The sequence below is a fragment of the Buceros rhinoceros genome, unplaced genomic scaffold (genome assembly GCF_000710305.1).
Source record: "Buceros rhinoceros silvestris isolate BGI_N320 unplaced genomic scaffold, ASM71030v1 scaffold2872, whole genome shotgun sequence".
NCBI classification, from domain to species: domain Eukaryota; kingdom Metazoa; phylum Chordata; class Aves; order Bucerotiformes; family Bucerotidae; genus Buceros; species Buceros rhinoceros.
The window spans coordinates 1-11340 of record NW_010399347.1 but is presented as its reverse complement, the minus strand read 5'-3'; the positions used below and the strand labels follow the sequence as shown (position 1 = coordinate 11340).

General features: G+C 42.3%; 1 protein-coding gene across 1 annotated transcript in view; it reads left to right on the top strand.

Annotated features, from left to right (window-relative positions):
- Nucleotides 1–5923, top strand: part of LOC104489272 (voltage-dependent L-type calcium channel subunit alpha-1C-like) — a gene marked incomplete at both ends in the record, with an annotated part of 95464 nt that extends 89541 nt beyond the window's left edge. Inside the window, 2 exons of the mRNA XM_010131416.1 lie at nucleotides 1286–1493; nucleotides 5854–5923. Of these exons, the coding sequence (XP_010129718.1) occupies nucleotides 1286–1493; nucleotides 5854–5923 (278 nt within the window). The remainder of the gene's footprint in view (nucleotides 1–1285; nucleotides 1494–5853) is intronic.
- Between the last annotated feature and the right edge of the window lie 5417 nt (nucleotides 5924–11340).

Here is an 11340-nt window from a genome sequence, read left to right as displayed (position 1 = left end):
AAAGAAAGGTTAAATGTCACGGGCTTTGGAAGAAGGGAGTGGAGAACGTTGGCCATGGTGGAATCTCAAAAAGTGGTGATAGGCCACAAGAGATGGTGCTAGAAGGAAGATCTAGAGAACATAAGCAAACATTACTGGGTTGCTGATCTGTGAAAGCTGTCAAGGTTTGCTACTAATGTGTATTTAAAATAAGGTGATTGGAAGATGACAGTTAATTTCCAGCCCAGTCTGATAGCTGTGTCAGACTCAAAACTGTCTGAAAGAGTAGTGGTCACAACCAGCGAAGTGGTAGATTAGGAGTGGTTGAGCAGATACAAGACCGAAGTGGAAGTTGCTTCATGGGTGATAGGGTGGATTCTTTAGCAATTTGTTCTAAAGCCTTTTTCCAACACATGGCTACTCTTCAGATTAGCAAAGAATACAAGCAAAGTGACATGCTGCAGCAGAACATGCTGCTGGAATCTCTTTGAACCCTAAAGCAGGACCACAAGGGCAAGAAGATTATTTCTCTGTGTCATACATCAGTCTGATCTGGGCACAATCCTGAATGCACTGGCAGAAGAGGTCTTAGCCATCCTCCCTCTTGAATGAAGCCCTTAGGAAATGTTCTGCAGCCTGTTTGAGGAAGCATAGTAGGTTTGATAACCTAAAAAGCAGTGATGGTGTGCTCTTCCAAGAGCAAAAGACACTCTGAACTTTATGGATGTAGATCTGGGGTCTCTTTTAGGGTCCGTGTAAGAGGACATTTAATATCTTTCTCATTCCTCTAAATCCCAGAAAGCTTAGCAACATCTGTCTGTGAGTGAGCCCAAGAACATATTCATACACACCAGATTTTGTATTTGCATCGAAACTGTTTCCCCATTTGCTCATGTTAGTTATTACAGGCCATTCTCTGGAGCGAGGTATTCTGGCTGCCGTAACATCTGTGAGTATTGTAATGAAGTTGGTTAGACCATAACTCACTGAAGCAGCAAGAACTAATCACCATATATTTGCAGATAGAAGATCTGCAAAGCCTTAGATGGAGAGTGCTGCAATAATCTTCTGGGTGTGCGTATGGGCCGGGGAGTAGAGGGAATTGCGTATGTACACATGTGGTAGTAAAATTACTTATTAGCTGCAGTAGGTCCCATTATCTTAGGGAAGCACATCAATGATTCACTGCTTAACAGGGTGTTTGGAAATGCGTGCTCATATGCAGAAGGCAGACTGAGCCTTGTGCAGTCCGTGAGCACCTGTCTTGGATTGAAGGAATTTTAACTGCCACTGTTTTCTCTCCCAGATACTGGAACTCCCTGAGTAACCTTGTGGCTTCACTCCTGAATTCAGTCCGCTCCATTGCCTCACTGTTGCTGCTTCTCTTCCTGTTCATTATCATCTTCTCACTCCTGGGGATGCAGCTGTTTGGGGGCAAGTTTAACTTTGATGAGATGCAGACGAGAAGGAGTACATTCGACAATTTCCCCCAGTCCCTCCTCACTGTGTTTCAGGTAAGGGCAAGAGTGGTCCCAATGAGGCCAACACATTGTGTTTACATGGGGTGAGACAGATAGCAGGTCCTGCACCCTTCCCCTGCTGCCTGACAGTCCCAGAGACTGGACATGAGGCTAACAGCTCCAGGACAAGGTGCCACGCTCTGCTGCCAGCACAGCTGTATTCCTTCCCAAAGTGGGGAACCAAATCTAAAGCCCCGAAGTGTAGCAAGGCCACCAGGTCTTAGCAGGCTAGGACAAGAATGGCCATTACCATGTCCCAGGGCAGTGCCTGTATGCCAAAGCCCAACCCTGCAGCTGTCCTTCCCCTCCCATAGTACTGGGGAACAAATATCTGCCCACAGAACCAGAGAAGTAATCAAATGGTCTTTAAGCTGACTGCAGCTTTGGAAGTGATCAACCGAGAGCATCAGGCTCCAGATTTCATGTGCAAGGTGAAGGGAAGTTGCAGGGAGGGCTGTGCTGAGGGCTGTCCTCAATGCTACAATGCTGTAGTCTGAAACAACAGACAAGTGTGAGGGAAAAGCCTGGGACAGGTGGGGAGACTTGAAGAGGATTGTCTGGGAGAGTCATTTAGTTTCATCCACCATCTTCAAGGGGACATCTGGGGGTTTTTTTACACTTTGAATACAGGCCCTTGTGGCATCCTCTTTGTTCTGTTCGGGTTTTAATTTTTTTTTAATTTTCTAGATGGATGCAGCCAGAGTATCCACCCATCCTGGGGGCGGGCGTGTTTTCTAGGATAGTAGATATCTTTGTGTTAACGGGGTTTTCAAATTCTCTGTGTGGTCTAACGCTGTATCCCTTATTGGTGGGAATGTGTCATTTAGATCCTGACTGGGGAGGACTGGAATTCGGTGATGTATGATGGGATCATGGCTTATGGCGGCCCCTCTTTTCCAGGAATGTTGGTCTGTATTTACTTCATCATCCTCTTCATCTGTGGAAACTGTATCCTTTGATGCTACTCTTTTCTCCATGTGGGGCTGAATTTAAAGCCACCGTTTACTATTTTGTAATGTCATTAAAAAATGAATTCCATACCTTACATTTTTACCTTTTCCCTGGGTCTGAATTTTGGCTTTGCATGTCAAAAGTTATACAAGTTTGTTTAATTTTAGCCAGTGCTAAGGCCTGTAAACAGTTATAAGAGCCAGCTATGTGGCAATTCCACATGCTAGCTTTTATTTAGTATCTTTACATGTTTAGCATTTTTATTTTTCATTCCCCTTTAATTCTTTCATAGGTTTTTCTCTCCTGCCTTCTCCAGAAACTAATCTCTGTGTATATCTACCGTTCTTACTGCATGTTTTTGCTTTAATTGCCTTTTCAGTAATATATTCCATGTGCTCTCATCCAAGCCTTATGTGGAATAAAACTGTGTATAATGTACAATATGCTATATACAAATGCTGTAATAGGAGTAACATATGTTTGACATAATTGATTTATGTGAGATCATATATTAATTCATGTATAAACTAACAGGAACCATGCTCCATTTCAGTTACTGCAATCTGTGTGTTCTTCAAACAGAAAATCGTGTGCTCTGTTGTCTTCCAGCCTGTGCTGGTGTTAAGTAACTCCAGTTCTCTCTGGTTTCAAGGTGAAGTGAGGGCACTGTACATATCCCAGGAAGTACGAAGAACAGTGCATGATTAGGCTGTGTCTTCTCACAAGGATTTGCATATAACACAGAGCTATGGTTCTGTTCCCTATCTGTTTGCTCCAAATTTGTTCATGTTTAGTTTCTGCTTCCCTAATAAATGGCCCTCCTGTGTTAGAAGTGACATTTCTTTTTATACTGATTCTTCTATAAAGCCACCTTGTAGTCTCAGCCCAGCTCTTCTGGCCTTTCCTCGTAATTCAGATCTCTCAAACCCTGTTATTTGACATTTCAGTTGACCTCTATGCCCTGTCATCAAAGTGAGATCACGCAGTTCCACTTATCTGAAGGTCGAGGTAGGCAGTCTGCCTGACAGCTTAAAAAAGCTCAATTTGGATCTCCTTGTGAGCTGCAGAAGAAAATGTGAGCCAACTCTACATGCTGGCTGACTTTGGAGCCATTAGACCTTGGAGCCCAGGGAGGAGGGTGGCTGCATTTCCAGGCTAACTGGAACTGAACTGGGGTTTACTTAAAAGTTACCACGGTATAGTAAGGCCCATTCTCAAGAAATTTATAAAAGAAGCTGAAGTTCAGATTTGTAACATGAGATCTGAATACTGACTGGCAAGACAAGAAAACAATTGTGATTCCTTGCCCTTCATCTACATGGGCATGACTGGCCATGCATGGACTGTCTGCTAGGAGATGGCAGAGTTGTCAGCTCAACCCTTCAGTGCCCAGACTAAATTTCATTTTGGTTGCCTCAGAAAGGCTAATGAGAGTGCTATGCTTGCTCTCCATAAAGATCCACTCAAGTCTGGGGGAATACATATAATGAGATTGTTCAACTCAAGTATATAGGCCAAAACGAGAAAGCCCCAGGTGCCTTGTGGTATGAGGTTCTTGAATATAAGAATGCTTTAATAAAAGTGACCTAAGCTGTCAAAGATGCAAAGCATTCAGCACTCCCCTTATCTTCAGTAGAATTTGTTGCACAAAGCGAAGCTCTTTTGGGAAACTGGAAACGAAAATAAAGCCTGGACTTAGATATTTTAAATCAGTCATTCTGTTGTGGAATTTTGGAAAGCCCACACCCTGTGTTAGCCGTTTGGTTGGGAAATGTAGGTTTGTGCATGCTGGATCTGCACATCCTGGACATTTGTGTGAAACGGAAGTTCGGAAAATCCAAGAGATCTGATGATAGGCTGCTGAAAACTTCTAATTAAGAAATCTTTGGTATAATGTTGTTCTGCAGTTTTCAAAGCCTGTTTTCTTTAAGCAGCACACAAACAGATATCCTGCTGAATGTATGTTTGGCCATTGCCGTGGACAACCTTGCTGATGCTGAGAGTTTAACATCTGCACAGAAGGAGGAGGAAGAGGAAAAAGAGAGGAAAAAGCTAGCTAGGTAAATCCATTTGCATACACCTATCTCCACTCATATGCATGCATTCATGTGAGTATAATGACACACATTATGCACATATATATGTGCAAGTATGTGTGTATATGCAATATATATGTATAACTTCTCTGTGGGTGTGTATAGATTATATGTATATGATTAAAGTAATTATATATGGAATTATGTATACATTCAAATTTTTTCTTAAAATAATTCAAACTAAAGGACAGGAAGGTGCTATGAGCTGGGAGTCCCCACAGCTGCAGTGATGTGAGCAGAGGAAAAGAAGTCTGGGTAACTGATGAGCTTTCGGGGCATTAGCAGAGAATGAGTGTGAAGTGGTGTCAATGTTACAATCCCATTTGAATCTCCCTGTTTCCTTCTGATTTCTTTGGACCACAAGGCGTATTCTCCAACTACTGTTCCCATGGCAAGATTCAGTAGCTTCCTTCTCTTTTGACGCCATATGCTGTTCTTCTCTTGCCAGTTCTTTCAGTGTTCCTGCAGACTCTTGGGAGGCATGAGCTGGCTGTAGAGCTTCTCCATCATTTCCAGCTGCCAACAGCAGGGAAGCCTCTCCTTACTGGTTATTTCTATCTGCTGTCTTCCAGGCTGCTTGGAGGAGATCTCTTGTGCAGATCTTTCTGCTTCATCCTGCATGCTAGTCAGCAGGTTTCCCTGGCTCTGTGAGCACAGTGAGGGGGAAAAATTTTTAGGCAACCTAGTGGAAGTCTACAAGATACGGGTTGAAAATTGCCCATGCCTTTGTCATAGGGTGAACAAAGAGATCTCTACACAGACCTAGAATACACGTGTGCACAAACACACAGGAACATAATTCACCCACGTGTGCGTGCAAACACACACACAAACACACGCCAATGAGAAAACTATAAAATAAAAGGATGTATAAAGAATTAGGTCAGAGTCTCTGCTTTTGCCTGCAGATGAGGACGGGGTGGAAGTGCTGGTGTGTAGGTCAGACTCAGAATGAAGGTGCCAGCCAGCTGATCATTCTTGTGATGTGTGCTGTACTACATGAATTTTCTGAAAGGGAAACAGCTTTTCAGCTTTGTAACTCTGCTTTTTATCTTGTAAAATTGTTAGGACTGCTAGTCCCGAAAAGAAACAGGAGATAGAAAAAACAGCTGTGGAGGAAGAGACAAAGGAGGAGAAAATTGAGCTGAAATCAATCACTGCTGATGGAGAATCCCCACCTGCTACCAAGGTAAGGCCTGCTGTCAGCAAGCAAACACTCTGTGATGGCATGAACAGCTTGGGTTTGTGAGGGAATGAAAACCCTCTGCCTCGTTTGATAAGGGCTTTTCTTCTTCCGTTTCTATCAGATCAACATGGATGATTATCAGCCCAATGAGAATGAAGAAAAGAGCCCATATCCCACAACAGAAGCACCAGGTATATATCTTCTTCCTCTTATCCCTGATTTGACAAAAAGAAGCTCCAGTTGCTAGTGCACATAAAGCCAAATTGTGATCACAGGTATGCTGAACATGTAACGCTTTCATGACAGAACAGGATGATGTGCTTGCCTGTGTTTGCACAGGTGTGGACTTAGTCCTTTGCAGTCTCTATACTGATTAGTTATATTTGATTTGGTTCTTTGTAAAGTTCTGCATTTGGAAATTGCAGAGCTTTACAGAGAACCAAATCAAATCATATACAAATCTCTGTACATGAAAATATACATATGACATTGTTTTCAGTCTATTTTATCAGTGGTCGGGGAGACTCACAACAGATACTCATAAAAGGCAAAGTGCTGAATGTCTTTTTGCACTTTTTTCTAATGAAAAAAAAAGATAGCATGACTTGTGAACATAATTCTAAAGGCATAGGATCTCAGCCTAGAATTGGAAAAAACAAGCTAGAGCATTAGTTAGGCTAGTTTTCAAGTCAGTTAGACCTCATGAACTTCATCCTCAGATACTTAAAATATTGCTTGAGGAAACCTCAGAACTTTGAGCAGTTTTTCTTCAAGACATCCCAAATGGGGGGTAAGGTAGGAGCACAAGAATTATAAGTTAGTTAATTCAACTTCCATTCTTGGAAAAGTGCTGGAACAAATGATTAAACAAACTATACGACTGCAAGATAAGGGGATGACTAGCAGCCAACATAGATTTGCCAAGAACAAATCATGTCAAACCGCCCTTATTTTCTTCTAAAAGGGGCTGACAAGGCTCGTAGACAGAAGGAAAGAAGTAAAATGTCATATTCTTTAGCTTTGCTAACTAAGACTCTGACTGTCTCTTATAACATTCTCATGAGGCAGCTAGAAAACCATGGTCTAGATGATTAGCAGAGAAATTGGTCAGACTCTTTTAAGTGGAGAGTAGTGACGGCCCAAATAAGGTTCTACAACACAAGGACCTGTCCTGGGTTCAATTCAGTTCATCGTTAATGACCTGAATGATGGAAGAGGAAATAAGCTTATTACATTTGCAGATGACATGAAGCTAGGAAGGACAGGAACCATGCTGGAGGGCAGCATTAAAATTCAAAGAACGCTGGAGGAACTGGATAGATAAATAAATGGTCTAAATAAAATTGAAAGTTCCAGACTCTACATGTGGACAGGAATAAACAACTCACAAATAAAGGATCTTAGGTGACAGGTAGTTAAGTAACAGTCCTTGAGAACAGAATACGAATCTTGTGATCGCAAGCTCAACAGGTGCCAACAACATTTAGCTCTTTCAAAAGGGAAGTAATTAGAGAGATTTATAAACAGTGAAAACATGACTCTAGTCCAGTTACCTGTTTCTTCTAATTGGCCGGTGAAAGCTAACCAGAGCAAAGTTCAACAGCTTTGTTCTGTTCACCGATGATAAGATCTCAGCTAGGATATCATTTCTCATTTTGGGTGCTCTGCTTAGGAGAAGTGGGGCCGAATTGGAAGGAGTCTAGAAGAGGATGGTGAAAACAATGCTAGTAGGAATCAAGAACTAAGAGTAAAGAATTGTGATCATTTGAGCTAGGAAAGGCAGGAGAAACATCTTCAATTACATAAAAGCCTGTTACAGGTAGGAGAGGAATTATGTACATTATGAAGAAGTAACTTATTTAAGACTAGCCCAGGGGAGAATTTTCTAGTGCTGAGGCTAGAAAAGATCATGAAGATGGTTGTGGCAGCCCAGCATCACAGAACGTTGTTAAGAACAGGTCGGAAAAAATATCTGCCAGAAAAGGTTTAAATCTAATAATTAGTTGATCCTGGATTAGCAGAGTTATGAACCAGAGAGCCTTTTGTGATCCTTTCCAGCTCTGCTCTTCTGTGTTTCTCTGATTATGCCACAGGCTGTAACAGCTAATAAAACACATTCTTTTCTATTCCATGATTCTTGGTAAGTGTCTGATAATAGGTTTAGGTGATAGGGTAACAAAAGACAGAATCACAGAATTGTTTTTCTTGGAAGAGACCTTGAAGATCAAGTCCAACCATTAACCCAGCACTGCTAGGTCACTACTAAACAATGTCCCTCAGCACCACATCTACACGTCTTTTAAAAACCTAACCATGGATGATGACTCCACCACTTCCCTGGGCAGCCTGTTCCAGTACTTGGCAACCCTCTCTGTAAAGAAATTTTTCCTAATGTCCAGGCTAAACCTTTCCTGGAGCAACTTGAGGCCACTTCCTCTTGTCCTATGGTTTGTTGCTTGGGAGAACAGACTGACCCCCACCTCACTACAACCTCCTGTCAGGTAGTCACAAGTGTTTCAGGCAAGCAAAAAGAAAAAATGTTCATTGCATTTGATTTTCAGTAAAAAAAAAAAAAGTCCTCATATTTGCTATACTTGTATTCAGTCATATTTATGGCCCATTTATCAAGAATAGAGTGCGGTTCCAACACCATGGAATATTGTTTTAACATTGCCTGGGGCAGAGGACTCTGGCTTTAATCTTCCCAGCACCTCTACAGGCACAGGCACTTACTGGACATGCATCCCCAGTTGCTAAGCGGTTGTGAGAGTCTTTAGTCAGAAGCACAAATTAAAACAGCTTGATACAGTCCTGTTTCTATTTCTCAGTTGGCTTGGATTTGCAGACCATTACATTTTTTCAGCAGAAGGTACAGTCACCTACAGTATAACAAATTTAAGCCTACTGATAATAGAACTGTGTTTTAGTTACCTTCTGTGGATAGCTTAGAAATAGCCTGACATGTGAACTACATGACAAAAACTACATCTACAGTTTGTGTTATGGACATTTTATCTGCAGCCATGCGTGGGGCGAGAATGCCTAAAATTAAGTAAAGCCACTTTTAACTCCTGCCTTGGGGTGTCAATCCCTGGCTTGGCATACCTTTGAACAGAACCTAAAATCTGTATGATGGTCAGGTTTTCTCCTGAATCCTAAAGTATCAGAAATGCAAAGGGACAGTGTCTTGTTTATTTGCCGTTGTATCATGCCATTTCTAAACAAGCCTATTCCCTGAGCTGTTTATAAATTCCTTGTGAAGAGTGGAGTTGATCTCTAACAGCTCGCAAAATTACCTAACTTCTTTCAGAGTTCATGGAAGTCAACCGTAAGGCTCAGATGCAGTAAAGTTTTGTAAATCCCTTGTTAGATCAGATTTACCATAGTCATCTGTTCCGTTCTGTTGTATAAAGCTCGGAAGCACCAAGGCCTTCTAGGAGCTGATGTGTCATGTCACATCTGCCCTGGGCAATCAGTTTCCGGGTACAAGGCTCCAAGGTTTTCCCTAACATTAGAAGCAAGAATTTCCCAGTCCTCACATGTACCCCTGTCCAGTTCCCTTGTTGCCATCTGACCAGTCCAGAATCCTTCTGCTGATCAGTCCAGCTGTGGTACAGGAGATGCTGTGCAGTCATATACAGCCCATCTGGGAACACACCTTTTTTTCTTATCCACGTGCATGTGGATCCATTTCAGCTGTGCTTTGAAGGAAGCATCCTATTGCTCCTTAGAGGCAGTCAGCTGATTCTACCTGTTTTCTGCTTATGATTTAAACCGCTAATGCCTGTGACCTTTCCATGTCTGTGTACCATTCCACGCTCTGAAAACATCCTTCACCCTAACCCAGTGTTCAAAAACAATTTGATATGGTCACTTTGGTTGTTTTCCCTTTATTCTTCCTACTTTGCTCAATTTCCTATTTGTTTCCTATTAGTTTCAACTAGTTTTCTCAATAACCTCTTCTGACTCTATTTGCTACACAGTGTTGCTCTTAGCCCCCAGAATACTCTGTGTACTTGCAGCTCATCAGATCACCTATCCTCTGTTGGAAGGAGAGACTATTTCTTCCAGAGATTTGTGTACACTAGAAGGATTATTATAAGGATGTGTTTATTATAGCAAGACAGGGAGCTAGTCTTGCAGTCTAGTACAGAAACAGACAAAGAATTCAGAATGTCAGATGAAGGTAAAAGCTCAGGGTGATTCATGAGAGCTTGAAGCAAAGCAATGTCCTTACACAAGAGTTCTGGTCTTTGTACAGTTAAAAAAAAAATCCTCATCATCCAATTTCTCACTGATGTTGCACTGTAGCCTGTGAGTGCTCATGGCATCTCAACCAAAAGACTTATCATCATTCTAATGAAGCATAATTCAAGATGACAGTCCCAGATTTTAATTTCCTTGAACTTCAGGAGAGTTCAAACCTATATCTGGACTTGGCAGCTCCAAGTCATGTTTCTTTATGATTTTGCAGCAAGCTTGACTAGAGGGGTCACTTTTTAAACACAAATATACCTCAGGTATAGAAAACAGTCAAAGAAAAAGTGTTGGATTGCAGACAATGTGCTGCCTAGCCCATCTGTGAATACTACATCAACCTTTGCTTCTACAAATGCTGGCAACTGTGTAACGTACTGTTTGTCTATGCAAGTAGATGGCTTAGGAAGTGACCTGAGCTGAGACTGTAGTCCTGTTACTCTTTGCATATTTGGGCCTCAGTATTTCCTGTATTTTGTGCCCTAGACCCTTTAAACAAAGAATATTTAGAACATTATTCTTTATCTGTGGCTGGGGATCTGTGTATATTTTCCAGTCTGAAGGTACGTGGTTGTCAGAATCATTAATGTATTTCTTTCAGACACAAGAAAAAGGGAAAAGGAACAATGTTCTTTACAGTCTGCATGGGGCTGATCCTTCTGCTAAGAGTCCATTTGCCTGAGTCTTTGACCCATTCCCATTTAGAAGTGTTTTCAGGCATTCTGCAAGTAAAAAGAAAAAACAATCTAATAGTGAAGGCACAGAACAGGGACTCAGAATACTAGTCTTCTAAAGTAAGTCTCAGATATCACAGTCACCAGTTTGGCCGAGGCTGAGCCAAGGTCCGGTAATGACAATACCTTCCCCTATTCCAGCAGAGATAGGGGAAGGGAGAAAGGAATTAGTGAGACCTCTAAAATGCTTTTTGGAAAACTGAAACAAGCTTTAATAACACTACAAACTGATATATATTAAATACAAAGGAAAACAGTGAGGTATTGAGGGTTTTGGGAAGGCGAGGGTTAAACTGAAAGCAAACACAGGCCGCGGCAGCAATCTGAGATGGCTGCGGCCACGTGGTTCTGCCGCGTGAGCAGCATACAGAGTCCAGTGCAGTTACGAATTACTCGGCAGCGCGAGATAGAGTGGAATCAGCACAAGGTCCTACCAGTCTCTGTCGCGGAATGAAGCAAAGCAAAAGCAAATAGCTCTCGGGCGCGCAGGCAGTCCGGACCAGGCTCGGTCAATGCTGGGGCGGTGCTCGCGGCGCAACTGCTGGAATCCAGAGAGGGTTGCTCCTATGTGCTCTCCGGCACGGTGCGTGGCCCCGGCCGTGCTCGCGGCGCGCGGT